At 52.6% G+C, this 15,434-nt stretch overlaps 1 protein-coding gene across 1 annotated transcript; it reads left to right on the top strand.

Annotated features, from left to right (window-relative positions):
* The first annotated feature begins 1,052 nt into the window (after window positions 1-1,052).
* On the top strand, window positions 1,053-3,126 carry YRDC (yrdC N6-threonylcarbamoyltransferase domain containing). The gene is made up of 5 exons (XM_085081208.1): window positions 1,053-1,531; window positions 1,666-1,780; window positions 2,071-2,190; window positions 2,352-2,494; window positions 2,831-3,126. Exons 1-5 carry the CDS (start codon window positions 1,068-1,070, stop codon window positions 2,892-2,894), a joined length of 906 nt encoding a protein of 301 aa, XP_084937334.1. The 5' UTR covers window positions 1,053-1,067; the 3' UTR covers window positions 2,895-3,126.
* The last annotated feature ends 12,308 nt before the right edge of the window (window positions 3,127-15,434 follow it).

Below are 15,434 nucleotides of genomic sequence, written 5' to 3'. Positions count from 1 at the left end.
TTGTGTTATAATAGTTTTTCCTAAGAGTATTCTGTGGGAGAGGAGTGTGAGCATTCTGCCTTGTCGCCTTAGGAAGGGGAATTCCAACCCTGAAAGGCAGCGTTTGCCTTTTCACCCTCTTCCCTCTCCCAGCACTGGCCCAGCTCTGCTTCCGTGGGGTGTGGGTGGGAGTTGAAACCCAGAACTGGGGCATCTGCAACCTCATCCCGTGTGGTTCCTGCTCGGCTCATGCCTTTCTGCCTCGGCAGAGGTTGACCTCAACAGCACAGTTTGTGCTCCTGCAGCCCCTGCGGTGTCCGCTCGGGCTGGTGTTGATCCCAGAGCAGCCGGGTGAGAATCAACCTTCGGAGAGCACAGGGTGGCTGTGCCTCCTCCTCAGAGCACACACGGGGGAGATACAGACCGAGCCATTCGCGCTTTGTTTTGAAGTGTAAATTTAATGCGATAAGGCACCAGCGCAGCGACAGCGAGCGAGGCCCAAGGCCGCGGCGGGCAGCTCGGCGGTGCTGCCGTTAGCGCTCCGTGTTCCCGGCACGGACCGGCCCTTCCCGGAGCCCCAAACCCAGCGACCCTCGCTCTCGCCGCTGCCCCCGGGGCTCTCAGGGTCCTGCACCGCCCGCCGCCGGGCCGGGGCTCAGCGCCGCCCGCAGCGCGGCCATGGCGGCCGTCAGCTCCTCGCAGGCGGCGATGCGGGCCCGCAGGTGCTGCTGCCGGAGCTCCAGCAGCGCCCGCAGCCTCCGCGGGGCGTCCGCAACCTGCGGGGACACGGCGGGGACAGCGGTCACGGCCCGCGCCGCGGGTACCCCCGGCTCCCGATCCCCCTCGACCCTCCCTTTCCCCTCCCGCTCCCTACGCTCCCCTCCCGTCCTCTCCCCGTTCCCCTCTCGCTCCCCTCCCGTCCTCTCCCCGTTCCCCTCCCGCTCCCTCCCGTCCCCTCTCCGCACCCTCCGCTCTCCCGCCGCGTCCCTCCGCGCCTCCTGCGCGCCCCCGGTCGCCATGGAAACAGGGATCCGCCCCGCCCCGGGTGTTGTGTCATCTGGCGGCGCGGCGGGCGGAAGTCGCCCCGCATGGCCCGGGCGGCGCTGGCGCTGGCGCGGGTGGCGGAGGGAGCGGCGGGGCCGGGAGCGGGGCTGGGCCCGGCCTGCGCCCGCCTGGTGCTGCTGCCGCCCGCCGGCGCGGCCCGGCCCGGCCCTCACGGGGAGCAGCCGGAGGAGGAAGGCCGGGCCGGCGGCGGGAGGCCCCCGGTCGGGGTGGGCTCGGCCGGACCCGAGGATGGAGGCCCCGGCCCGTGGCGGCAGCTGCCGGCTCGCCCCGCTGACGGGCGGTGTGGCGCGGGCTGGAGGGAGGCGGTGGCGGCCGCGGCCGGGGCGCTGCAGGCGGGCGGGCTGGTGGCCGTGCCCACGGACACGGTGTACGGCGTGGCCTGCCTGGCCCAGGACTCGGCGGCCGTGCGCAGCATCTACCGCCTGAAGGGGCGGAACGGCGCCAAGCCGCTCGCCATCTGCCTCGGCGACGTGGAGCGGCTCTACAGGTGCGTGCGGCCGGGCTGCCCGAGATCCCGCAGCCCCACGGAGGGGATGGAAGCGCCGTGCCGGAGCTGCCCGGGGTGCAGTGGCCTCGGCGACACCCTGTGCACACCCTGACCCTGCTGTCTCTGCCCTGCAGGTACTGCCACGTGAATGTTCCGGACGAGTTGCTGCGGGACCTGCTCCCGGGACCAGTGACGCTGGTCTTACAGCGTTCAGAAGAGCTGAATAAAGACTTGAATCCATTCACATCGGTAGGGCTTGGCTGCAGGGTTGATCTCAGGGCTTTGGGAGCAGAGGGCTGTTTTTTTTGGTGCTGCTGCTGTAACATTTGTTCTTACCTGTCCCCAGAAGTGGTGCCTGTGCTGTCCTGTGACTGACCTGGACATGACATTAGGACCTGACTTAAGTCTTGTGTTGTTTCTGGTTCATCAGATGTAGACCTGCCAAGTCTCTAGAGCTTCAGCTTTAAGTCAAGAAAGCTTAGGCCCTGTCAAATTAAACCCAGATTCTGTATGTAAAACCCTCCTCTCCTTCCCTGCAGCTGGTTGGTGTTCGCATTCCAAACCACCCCTTCATGAGAGACCTTGCTCGTGCCTGCTCGGGACCTCTGGCTTTGACAAGTGCCAACATCAGCTCCCAGGGCAGCACCCTGACCGTGTTGGTGAGGCTCTTTCATCCCTCAGGGTGTCACTGGGGCAGCTTGGCAGAGCTCTCAGTGGAACTCAGCAATAATCTAAGGATTCCTCTGTTGCTGTGTTTGTATTTGATTTAAATGATACTCACAAACCACTGTCAGGTCTGATACCCACAGCTTTCTTGCAGGAATTCCAGGAGCTGTGGCCTCAGCTGTCCTTGGTCATTGATGGAGGCCCCATAGGAGACATCCAGAGCCCAGAGTGTCGCTTGGGGTCAACTGTGGTTGACTTGTCTGTGTCAGGGAAATTCTCCATCATCCGACCTGGCTGGTGAGTGTAGCTGGGGCTGTTCCTTTGCTTTAAATGAAACAAAGCTTTTGGAAAGGGGTGGATCATGCATTGCTTTGCTTTGTTTCCTTTCCTATGCTTCCTTGGAGCTTGCAAGCAGTTAAACCTTCCCATTAATGTGAATTTAATTACCAGCACATAAAGAAATCCTCAAGAGCTCTCAAATTCCCCTTTCTCACGGCTTCTGTTGGAAACTGTAGCTTCAGGAGTTCATATTCTCCTTGGTTCTAATCCTGTGTCTTGCTGGTTGCTCCTCCCCAGAAAATGCATTTGAATTCCCCAAGCCCCTTGTTCTGATGGCTCTGTTTCTCCCTGCAGTGCACTAACACCCACAGTTGAAATACTGAAGAAGAAGTATGGCTTGGTAGCAGAATCTTCCTAACCCTTGGGACTGGGAGCTGGTGGAGCTGGGCACTGTGTGCCTGTGCACTCAGCAGTGGGTGATCATGGCCTTGTTTAATAAGGTCGATGGGTTATGTCAAGGTAAATAAAGATTTAAAGAGAAAAAAGACTAGAAAACACTTCCTGACTTCTTTGTGCTGCTGTACTGTTCCCAAATGTCTGTTCTGTTATCCTGATCAGGCTTTGTGAATAAAATGATTGTGAAAGTTAAACTGTTGTCAGGATGGGGTGGGGAAGGCCCTGTCTGCCCCACCCACTTCTCAGTGCTCATCCCCTGCCATCTGCACTGGATGGAAAGCCAACATGGAACAGAGGGGTTTGGAGCTCTGAGGGTGTTACAGCTGTGGTGTTCTCTGGCTGATTGTTCTAAATGTGATCTGCTTTGAGCAGAGGGTCTGCTGTGGTAGAGGGGACAGAGTGGGGCACTGGGGGTCCCTCTGTGGGCCCTGGTGGGCAGGGATCTGGACAGGTGACTCTCCACACCCCCCAGTTCACACTGGCACTGAGCAGAGCTCAAACCACTGCCCTGGTGTCTCCACACCTGCAGGGGTGAAAAGGCTGTTTGGGGGCTTACTGTAGCCTCCCATCAGAGCAAGCAATTCCCTGCTGGATTTGCACTGTGAGCAGCCCACGCCTTATTCCTCAGCTCATCAGCTATTCATTGATCCTTGCTGGGCTCCTCCAGTGCTCATCCATCACTCTCACACCCTCCATCCACTTCCCAAATGTTTCCTGTTTTCCCAGTGATGTATTTCCCTGCTCAGACAACCTGATCTTGCAGCATGGATAACCAGGTGCTGCTGTGCCCCTGCCCTGTGTGCTGGCACAGGCACCTGGCTCTGCCCTGTGGTTGAACCATGGAGCTGAGTGACCTCCAGGAGCTCCTTCTCTGGCTGCAGGGGCTCTGCTGCAGCAGATCCTCCTCTCCTTAGGGACTCTGAACCATGCAGGTGGAGCTGGTGCCCTCACAGCCAGGATGGGGAGTGATGCACCCCCAGGTGAGCACAGCCCCAAGGAAGAGCAGCCTTGCCTGGACAGGACTGGCTCTGGGCTCTGCTCTGGAATGCCCAGAGCCTCATCTTGGCCTCAGCCTGGAGAAGCATTTGTGAGCAGCCTTGGCAGGCAGAAAACTGGAGAAATGTGTCACCATCTCGGTGCTTCTGCTCATGGCTCATTCTCTGCTGCCAGTGTTCAGTGTCCCTGCAAGTGACAGCTTTATTTGTACCACCAGCATCAAGAGGATGAGCCATGCATCAGGCATGGGTGAAAGGGTCAAATGCTGTTGTTCCCTTGCAGGAACTGCAGGCACTATAAATTCCCTCTGTCCTCTGGCTTCTGGCTGTCTGCGGGGCACTGCATTGTCACCATGATGTGCTTGGCTCTAGCTGCAGTGACAAGCCTGTGTATCAGCACTGGGGCACTGTCAGCACCTCTGGGATGCACCAGCATGGAGCAAAATCAGGATTTGTTGCTTATTCACATGTCCTTGGTACTTCCCAAACTGGGGCTCTGCTGCTACCCTGAGTGACTGCAGAGTCCTGGGTGCTGTGAATGAGGGATGTGGCAGTGGGACTGGTGGCCCTGGTGAGCCACTGGGACACACTGAAAATACCCTGGGAAATGGGGATCAGACACAGCTTCTGCTGGAATGGGGAGTTACTTTGGAGATCTGCTAGGTGAGACTATAAACACCTTCATAAACCTGCTTGCACACCAGGGTGACCTTTGTGTTTGCAGTCCTTGTGGAGATCACACTGGCATGAGTACTAGGAGGAGATCCATGGCTTGCATTTTAATCAGCACTTGCCCTGCAAACAAAAATGCATCTGTAGAACCTCGCTAGCAGAGCTAGTCCAAACTCGTGGAGCAATTGTTCAAATGAGCAACACCAGGCCAGGGTTGGTGTTGGAGTTTCATTGCAAATTTCATTGAAGCTGCTCAGTGTCTGACCCTTTCTAGCCCTGTAGGAGCTGTTGGGAATGCTGCTGTCTGAGGCATCCAAGAGCCCTAAGCAGGGAGGTTTTCCTTCATCACTGCAACCAGAGATCTGTGATCTGCTGCTGCTGCCCTCCTTCTGCTTCCCAATACAATGAAAACCAGACTGGGGCTAATTAAGCTGGAAACACAAAATTACAGTTTGCAGCTGATTAAGTCTTTCAAACAACATTTATGTTAATCTTCTGAGTTATTTGCTTGTAATGCTTTGACTAGGAGATAGTCCACTGCATGGGGAGATGCTTCCAGATGGAGCTCAGCCCACCCTGCCAGATGCTGGGAGCTCAGAGGGAGGGTTTTTCACTCACTGTGGTTACAGTCAGGAAAGATGATCCTGTCTGTCTGGGCCAGGCCTGTGCACAGCAGGGGATGCTGAGCTGCAGTTCTTGGTTTTGCTGCAGGAGTGAGTCTGTCTGTGTCAGAAGAAGGCTGTGAAACAGAGTGGGAAGGGATTTATGCTGGACGTTCAACCCTTGGCTGGGGCAGTTCTGCCTCTCCTGCACATCCCAGCCACTGCTTTGCTGTCACACGAGGAGGTTGCTGTGAAATGCTCCTTGGAGTTTATCCTCCTAGATAAGACTAGAAGGACCTGTTGCAAAAATCCAGTTTCCTTCTGCACGCTGCGCATGCATATCCACTTATGTTGTCCTCCAGCCCTTCTTCCAGCTCCAGAGTTGGCAGAATGCCTGGCAAATTTCCACAGGATACTGATTTAAGGGTTTAGTCTGTAGCAGTGTAGATGATAGAGACAGAAGGGACCTTGAGGCCATCTGGAGAGTCTGTTTCCTCAGACAGCATCCCCTCTTCCAGGTCACCCCAGGTACATTTATCAGATTTGCTCTCAGCTCCCTTTTCTGGAGGAGGTTCTGCCTGGCTGCTCTTCTTCCTATTTTCCAATTCCTTAAAAAAATATTTATTTGGACTGGAATTTTTCAAGGGCTTAAAGTTTACATGGTCTGTGTTCACCCACTTCTCCATTTTTTCCCTTTTTCAGAATGGCTTGGTTTACCCATTTTGGACTTAAGGATGGCTGCAGTGAGTCCCTGGAGAGGGCGTTCTGGGAAACACAGGTTAAGGTGGGGAAGTGCTGGAGTGCCATGGGATGTCACCACTGCCAGGGCCATGAACACCTCCTGAGTGCAGGGAGGACAGCTCCAGAGGTCAAGGGCGTTTCACTGAGGAATTGTTAAATTAACTATTAATTTAATTTTGATTAAATTAGTCCTTTTTTTTTTTTTTTTAATTTTACCAGCAAATGATTCTCTGCATAATTAATGCTGGCTGAGACTGCTGATTCACTTGCAGCTGTGGCACAGAGCATTCAGTTGCAGTCCAAGACGTGCTGGATTCCAGAGCAGTCCTGTGGTAAAGCCACACATGGTCCTGGGGAGCACTTGGTCTCCAGGACAGGAGAAGCCTCAGACCCCTTGCAATGAAACTATTCATTTTTATTGATGAGCCAGCTCTGCCCTGGGTGTGGGGTGATGCTCCCCATGAACTCTGCCCTCAGGGGCTGGGAGTGGCCTGGCTGCAGCTCTGTCAGGTGTAAGTTTTTCATTACTCCATGATGCAAGTCGTGTTCAGCTTGATTGGATGAGATTTCTGGGGAATGAGGAGCTCCCAAGCTCGTGGCAGTTACCTGCCCAATGTGGGCAGAGGAGAATTTTTAGGTTTTTCTCCTTGGTGTATAGTTGTATCCTCTAAAAACTCTTCAAATGCTGACAGGCTTCCCAAGGTGTGGAGAGAGCACTTCCCTGCCTCCAGGTGTCTGAAGGCAAAACAAACGGTGAGTTCACAGGGATTTGGGGTTGTAATCATCATCAAAACATAATATTTTAAAGCCTGCAGTGTGAGCAGGACAGTTGGTTTCATTATCCTGATTTGGCCAAAATCCTCTGCCAGTTACCAGATATCCATTTCCCCTCTGCTGTGTGGCTGCAGCAGTGGGGAGATGAGTGGTAGGGCAGGGATCAGTGGTGGAGCAGGGATGGAGGTGGGTCTGGCATTGCTGGCAGGGCAGGAATCACCACACCTGGCTGAGCTGGGAGCCCCAGGGCTGGCAGAGGGCACAGCTAGAGGATGGCTGGGATTGCAGTCAAACTCAACTCAGCTTCCAGGATGCTCCTCACAGACACCACCAAGGTGCTGCTGGTGTTGGGAACATGCTGGTGAGATGAGCACTCTGTGCAGAGCCCATGTTTGCTCTGCTTGTGCCCTCTGTGGTTAATGCTCTGCAAATAACTTCTTGGCAATGACTCCAATTAGGCCAGGACATCTCCCTGTAATCTGGATCCCTGTTGTGCTGTCAGACTCAATTCAAATTTAATTTGCTGAAGGTGTATATCAGGCAGCTTTTTTCCGTAGCACAAAACAGAGGGGAAGATATCATAGATTGAAAAAATAATAAAGGTCCGTATTTTTCTTACCTTAAGGATGGGAAAGAGATGCCAGAAAGCTTGGCCAAATTTACATTTTAATGGGAAATGTTCTGACTGCCTGCTCCAAGAAACACAAATTGCTTAGTGGATGGGACCCTCACTTTACACCAAAGTGCAGGGAATTAAATCCAGCAACCTCTGATGGGATGAAAGGGATATCTGGAGCCACAACCCCCACTACCAAGGGGGGTTGGACAAGTGGCAAGGACAAGCCAGGCACTGGTGGTGAGGCCAGGCTGTTGTCCTGTCGAGGCTGGGAGCACCTGGGACTGCTGGACACAGCTCCTGACTCCAGGGGCTGGAGGAGTCATGCCAGGGGGTGGAGGGCTGTTTGCTGTGTGTGTCACACCCTGGGTGACTCCTGCCCCTGCTGGTGCACTCCAGCATGTTTTGGGGGTGCTGACAGAGGGAGGGCTGGCTCAGAGGGGTCTGTCCTCATGTCTGTGTGGTGAGGTGGGCTCTCAGCAGCAGTACCTGCACTGGCAGCCTGCACTGGCAGCCCCCAAGAGCTGCTGCCCAAGGCAGCTGCCTCTGCCCTCGTCTGCTCCTGATCAGAGCAGCTCAGCTTGCAGACAGACTCCAGCAGTATCTCTGCAGTGCCAGCCCAGTGTCTCAGACCCCCATGAAGCCATAAGCTGTGCCCAGGAGGAGCTGCTGTTAATTTCTTTGCATCTCTTTGAGGATGAAAGCATGGCACAGTGCAGCACAGAGTTATCTCTGGCAGGGCCTGTCACCTGCAGATGTTTCTGGCATATTCACAAGCACGGCAAAGACTCGTCCCTGCTGGGACTGAGTTCCTGGAGTGTGTCCCCTCCCCATATGGTGCTTTTCCAGTTGTCAGAGCAGTTGTGTGCAGTGGATGGGATGTAAATTCAGCGTCGTATGGCAAAGGCATCACTCAGACAAGGAGACAACATGCTTATTGGGGATGCTTCCAATCCAATAAAACAAGCAAAATCATCCCTGTTAGAGGCTCAATCAGAGCAGATGTGCTGGCACCCACAAGGCTGCTTCCCTGGGGGAAACAGTGTCACTGTCTGGAAAAGAAGGCAGTGATAAATCATAGGTGACCTTCAGTAATTTGTTACTGCCTTGCACAAAACACTGCTGCTCCACTGGGCATCTGCCTGGGATCACAATAATTCTGATCTTTACTACCATAATGGATTTGTCATGGGTTAGATAATGACAAAAAGCTGTGGACACAGGAGAACACAGACGTGGAGCTGCTGGAGGCAGAGCAGTGGCAGGTACTGCTGGTGTTTGCTGCTGTGGGAAGAGCTGCAGGGGCTGTGGGGCTGAGCAGAGTTACTCAGAGGCTCTGGTGGGACACAGAGAGGTGATTTCTCACGTTTGCAGATTGCCAGGCATCAGCAGGCTCAGGACTGCCTTACTCTCTGCTTGGAGCTGCAGAACTAATGCTGTTAGTGGAAGCAGCAGGAGAAGCGTGGAGCACTCGTGGTGTGTGTGGCATGGCAGATGTTGTGGTGAAGAGATGGAGCAGCTCAAGGCAAGTGCTGGGGATTTGGGTTTCACAGTGCTGTGCTGAACTCCTACCCAGAAGTTTGAAGGTGGTGGGGTGGGAGCTGTGCAGCTTGTTGGTCACAGACAGGAGCTGTTGGGCTGGAGCTGCACATGGGGCTGTCGTGGAGGAGAGAGTGTTTGGCCCTTCAAAAACATCAGTGGGCACCTAGTTGGGTCCTAATTACAGGTTTCAGTGCTTCACCTTGGGCAGGCAGCCTTGCACTGTTCTCCCTGGCCAGCAGGATGCTCTGCACTGAAATACAGTGAGGGATGGGACTCCTCCTGCCACACTGGTGGGAGCAGTCAGTGGTGCTCATAGGCTTGACTTGGAAGCCACACCAGAGTTGAAGAGAATTCTGAGCACTCCCTGCAATGACCCAGGCCAGACCCAGAAACTGAGTTTAACCAGCTTGTTTGTGTCACAAGGATATCATGGGCTTGGCTGCAGTGAATGTTATTTCCCCCCAAAAAATCACAGGGAGACAAAACACCTACCAAAATAAAACTTCCCATGATACTTCAATTGCGAAGCAAAATTTATGTTTTGATTTTGGCAATCAATGGCAATTCACAAATTATTCTCCTGTGCTGCTACAGGTCATCCATCAGCGTTGGTCTTTGCTTGACAGGAGCCATTATGGGTTTTGTTTGGTTGTTTGTTCAATATTAGTGGTTTGTTCAGCTGCTCTCCAGGTCGGTGTGGTAATGACAAATTACAGACTCGTGGGCTTTTTTTTTCTAAACCGTTTTAGAAAATGCAGCTGCATGATATCATCACAGTGCCACTGAGCACACCAGCAGCAGCTGGGATGAAGCAGTGCTGAGGAGATCTTGTCCCCATGCAGGAGAGCACTAGGTCAATCTGGTGTGGGAAGCAGGATGGAGTCTGGAGAGGTGGCTCAGACACTGCTGTCCCTGTGTCCCTTCATCTTCCCCAGATTGTTTATCCTTGTGCCCACTGACAGCCTGGAGGGACCAGAACAATTCAGGATCACTGCTGCTTCCCTGCTCTGCCCTGTCTGTTGCCTGCTGTGATGGGATCACCTTTGCTGGTGATTCTTTAAATGACCTTAAAACAGCCCTTCATGACACCCATGGTGACGTGCCAGAGGTGCTGGGATGCACTCAGTGCCCTTGTGTGGCAATTTTGGGGGATGGAGCAGCAGTTCAGAGCCCATGGGGACACAAAGGGGTCCCAAGCTGGAGTGGGTGTCCCTCAGCAAGGGTCTGTGATCCTGGCACTTGGAGCCATCCCAGACCCAAAATGTGGGGCTCTTTGCCAGCACCAGGCCTGTGCTATTATGGGCAAATTACCTGCAGAATGCTTTTTTAATCCTGAGAGAAATAACTTGATTAGTAATTATTGGTGCAGAACACTTGGGGAGTCTCTGCAGAGGGTGAGGACAGCCTGCTTCACTGGAGCTGCCTGTCAGTTTTGTCACCTAATTATAAGCCTGTTCCTTGCCAAGACTCTGGACAGACAGAGCAAAAAACCCTCAGTATAATTGTATTGGTCATATTTTATAGCCACTAATTACTTGCTTTGCAATTAGCATTTCTCTGGCTGGCTGGGGGCTGTCACAGCCCTGGCTCATGACACAGAGCTCAGTGCTTCCCATGGCACAGCTTCCTGGGGCTGGCAGGGAGAAAATCAGCCTCTGCATTGCCACTCTGCAGCCCCACAGCACAGGGAAGGGGGGCTGGCTGTCACCTGAGGGATGTGAGGGTGTCCAAATCTGGGACAAAGCGCTGGGTTTGGGTTGCTGGCTCCACCTGAGCTCGGTGTGATCATAAATCAAAATCATGTGAACTTTAGCCGCGTCCATAAATTCTTCGTTTATCATTATTAAAGATATGTCAACATTCAAATGCTGATTTATCGCTGGGAAATTCACATTGTGTATTGTCTCTGATACAGTAAATATTCTTGTCCAAAGCCCATCAGGCAGTTTGCTACTTATTAGGAATTAATGACTCATAAAACAGAGCCAAAATAGGCTGTTGGTGCAAATGAAGGGGAGGCTGTGGCTATTGGGGTTTCCCTCCTGAGGAATTATGAAGGGACCCCAATCAGTAGGTAATTGGGTCAATCCACCCTCTGAGCAGACCCTGGGCTGGGCTGTGTGTCTCTGTGGGATGCAGGGGCTTGGCTGTGCCAGACTGCACCACCAGGTACTCTCCTCTTAAATCTTACAATACATATGTTAAGCCTCTGGTTCTCTCTGCACTGGCAAATCTTCAAAATCCTTCACCTCCTGGAAAGACCGTCTGCAGCACCATGGAAACAGCTTTCAGCAAGCAAAAACTTTATTTTATTGTTTTAATTCACCCCAATGCCACAAGTTCAGTGATTTACCATGCCTTTTGCAAGGTTTTTCTCTGAGTCTCTGTATGGCTGGTGTTTGTTTGGGAGGTTTTAGGGATTTTGCATTTGTGTGTCTCAGAGTTGTCATGATATGGCAAGAGAACTTGTCTGGTCTGAAACTGCCCTGGGCTGATGTGCTGTGCTGACACTCTTCCATAAACACATCAAGTCCTAAACCAAAACTCTTTTAACAACTAAATTAAATGGAATCAAAGATAAATCAGCAGTTAAATGCATTTGCAGATGCCAGTGGTGGTGCTACCAGTGGACAATGGGGCTGATGTGGCAGCAGGAGCTGCAGCCTGGCATATTCTCCTGGGGCTCAGAAGAGGAATGGCTCTGAGAGGGGTTGTACTGAATAATTTGCCCATTTATTGCTTCCTTTTGCCTTTGCAGAGGAAGTTTTGCATCCCAGTGCCTGATTTGTAGGACCTTTGCTCACTCACTGGGACAAACTGGTATTTTGGTTTAAGCATTATAGAGGGATACAGTGTGATAAAATGTGCAACGTGATTTCTAAGAAGCAATTATACTTCCTAATATGAATTAATTAAAACTTTACACTTAAACCAAGTAGCTAATTACAGACCTTTTAGCTTAATAAAGATAGAGTGTGGGAAGGGATAATATAAATGGTAATTACTGAGTTAAGCAGAATGTAATGTGCATCCAGGGCTCACCTGGGACATCTCAGTCAATACTCAATTACTTGACTGCTCTCTGAAGTCTACGTGGCACCTGGAGGCTGATGCTTCCCTTCTGTGCCACCATCAGCACTGTGAAGTGCCTGTGGCTGGCTGAGCAGTGCCAGGGCCACAGAAGGTGTCTCTTGAGGCTGATGTGCTGTGGCAGACAACTCTCAGTCCATGTCTGACCTGCCCTGCTCTGCCACCTGGTATTCCAGCTCTGCCCAGCTCCTTGCTGTGGCCTCTGCATGGTGTTGAGCTCCACCAAGGACTTTGCTGCTTCCCAGCCCAGCAGAACTCCTTGAGGTTTCTGCCATAGCTCTGTTCTGCAGGGAGGCAGAAGTGTTTTGTGGTGCAGGTCTGTGCAGTCTGTGCCCTGCCAAGACCCTGTGCTTCTCCAGTGTGTCTTGATTGAGCATCATTACTGGCACTGCACAGCCCTTACAGTAACACAGAGGAGAAATTCATTTAGCAAGGCTTAAGGTCAGATTCTGAGAGTTAACCATTACAGGGTCAGGAACAGAGAGTTAGAGGAGGAAACAAAACACAAACCACAGCCCTACACCTTGTGCAGGGGACAGGCTGCTCGCTCAGCTCTGGTCACAGTGCTGCAGGGCTCCAGGTTAGTTATATAAAAACAGAGGCAATGCTCCTCATGCCTTCCCATGGGATGGGAATGGATGGGAAGTCATCCCAGACCAACTGCCACATTCCCTTCTGGGGATGTCTGGTAAAGTAAACCTTTCTGCAGGCATGGGGTAGCCCTGGAGAGCTGTCAGCACTGACCACAGCCATCCTGGCATTGCAACAACAGCCTGACAGCTGATGTGAGCTTAATGACTGCATGGGAATGTACTGACTGGCTGGCACTGGGACTGGCTGGCTGGGGAACTGGAATTTGACACAAAGCCAGAGGTGTCTGGCTGGAAAAGTCTGGCTTGTTTGGGAAAAGTCACCGCGATGCTTCAACACTTGAGCTAGCTGGATTAAGAACAGCTCCACAAACCCAGCAATAAATGGAAAGTGGGATAAGGTGTCCTGTGGGTTCCTTGGCAGGTGACCTGGGCAGGCTGGCCTGTGTGCCCTGCAGGGAGGCTGGCACTGAAAGAGGAAGGGCAGCATCCAAACTGCACCCATTGCAGGCAGACGTGAGACAAGCTGTTGGCCAAAACGCAGTGAGCTGAGGCTGAGGAAGGGCTGGGTGAGGATGGCACCTGCAGGCAGCTCGAGGGCTTTCAGGCTTGCTGAGGTGAGGGCTCAGTCCTATCCCTGGCATGGCCATGGCTGGGAGAGGTGCTGGAGGGACTGTGGCAGGAGAGACCTTCTGGCTGCTGATGGGGATAAGTCCTGCTGGCCCCCAATCCCTCAGCAGAAGGTAGGACTGCCTCCTCCCCTTCAAAGGCAAAATGCTAATTTCTGTGTGAGCAAGAAGAGTCACAAATTGTACATCAGCCCCATGGTGTGTGTGCTCCGTGCAGCAGCTCTGCAAAGGGTTTGAACAGGGATGAAAACACCCTGTGAAGAAGGGAGGCTGGTTAAGTACCTGGTTATGGTGCTGGATGGCAGCTGCTCCAGGCCTGTGGTGAGTATCTCAAAGCCTGGGCTGCCATCAAGGGTCCCCAACCATCTGCAAGGGAAGAGCTTCTTTAGAATTACTAACAGTGGCATCCTTTGTCCTCTTTGGTCCAAGCTGATGTTTGCTGGAGGATATTGGAAGAATTAGTAGATCTATTTCTCTTTAATCCTGTCCCAAGTGACAGCAAAATCAAACTAAAAGGCAGGAGATTGTGTTGCTGTTGTTTTAGGCAAGAGCACAGTGGTATCATTATAGGGACTGTTTGATTTAGAGAATGAAATGGATTAATTAAAAGCTTAACGGCATGAAAAGGTGTTATAGCCCCACAAATTCTTCAGGGAACTTGTCTGGGCTATCCCATTCCTCCCTGAGACCAGTGACACTGCCAGCCACCACTGTCCTTCCCTCTGGGGCTGTTCAGCACTTAGTTGCTGGATTTGCCCTTTCTAGGAAAGATGTTTTAGGGGCAGGCAGATGGCTTTTGGCAGGGATGCAGCATTGTGTGGCTGTTGGAGGGTTCAAAGAGCCAGGAGACCATTGCTCACTGTTTGTGGTTTGACTTTTATTTGATGAGTCAAGGGATATAAATAAATGGACTGCATTTGCAAGGGTGATGCTTCCGCATTTCTGACTGGCATGAACAAGGGCTGGGGGGAGGAACAGTGGGTAGGGAGGTTTCTGAGAATCTTCTTTGGTCTTTGCTCTCCTTTCCTGGCAATATCAGCAAGCTCTCCAGCACCACTGCTCTCTAATCTAATCAGAGCTAGGGAAACAGGATTTGCTGCAGTGTCTGACCACTTAGATGCCCACCAGCAGAGAAAATACCAGACATGTTCTGTGAGAATGCCTAAAAGCTATCCCAGCCCCTTTTAATGCAGAGACAAGATCTCTGGAACCTGGAACTCTCCCTGCTTTGGGCTGCTGCTCCAAATTCCACCACTGCTGACTTTCAGTGAGACTCTGCAGGTGCCTCCATCGATACAGAGGAGGATCTGTACATGGGGAACTCAGACCAGGGGGTGTGCAGCCCTTTCCTTCTCATGAGCACTTCTGGGTGTCTTCCAAAGTGTTTTCCTTTACGATTCTTGATTAGTAGATAAAAGGCCATTTCTTCTTTTAATGGATGTTAATGGTCTCCCTTCAATCAGATTAAGGTGTTTTGGCCCATTTTACCCTAATGGAGGATGACTGAGAAACATCTGGTTCACAGCAGGCTCCTTGCACTCTCACTGTGCTGTGCTGCCGCCACTGAGATACTGCCTGGAAATCAAAAGGCTTTCACAGAGGCTTCAGCACTCCCTCCTTCTGGCCTCTTCCGTGCTGTGGGCACATCCTGGGAGCATCCCAAGAAGCACGTGGAGTAGGGGGAAGGCTGTGCTGGGGCTGTGCTCACCCCACGGAGCTCCAGGGGCAGCTGGTGCTGTCACTGCCCTCCCCTCATGCAGTGGGAGCTGTGCTGCCTGCCCTGCCTGCTCCTGCCTCACCCTGCCCTCCCTGCCAGCCTCTGTGCCACGTCCAAGGGCAAAGCAACGTGCTAGAGTCTGCTGGATAATCAGAGCTATTAGATGCACTCATGTGTGCAAGAGGGTGTGAAATGCAGATGGATGGAGAGCCCTGGGGAGCAGAAGAGAACAAGGGGGGACGTGCCCATGTCTCTGCTGAGGCTGGGACAGAGCAGAGACTGTGGTTGCTGGCCTGGGGGTCCTGGTGTCCCTGAGCCCTGCTCAGCCATGAGCATCTCTGACTTGCACAGAGTAACTCCCTGGGCTGTGGTTGGTCCCATTGTGTTAACAAGGCACCACTTCTGCATTTTAAGTGTGTGCTCCTTGGTATTGTCCTGCCTCTAAATGATCCTGGAAATGTATTGTCTACTTAACTACTTTTTAATTAAAAGTCAGGGATATTAGAAAAGAGAAATCAATTCTTGTCACAATTA

The sequence above is a fragment of the Lichenostomus cassidix genome, chromosome 23, assembly GCF_008360975.1.
Source record: "Lichenostomus cassidix isolate B80296 chromosome 23, HeHo_3.0, whole genome shotgun sequence".
In the NCBI taxonomy this organism is placed as follows: domain Eukaryota; kingdom Metazoa; phylum Chordata; class Aves; order Passeriformes; family Meliphagidae; genus Lichenostomus; species Lichenostomus cassidix.
The sequence above is the reverse complement of the archived record's forward strand: the minus strand, read 5'-3'. Positions and strand labels throughout refer to the sequence as shown.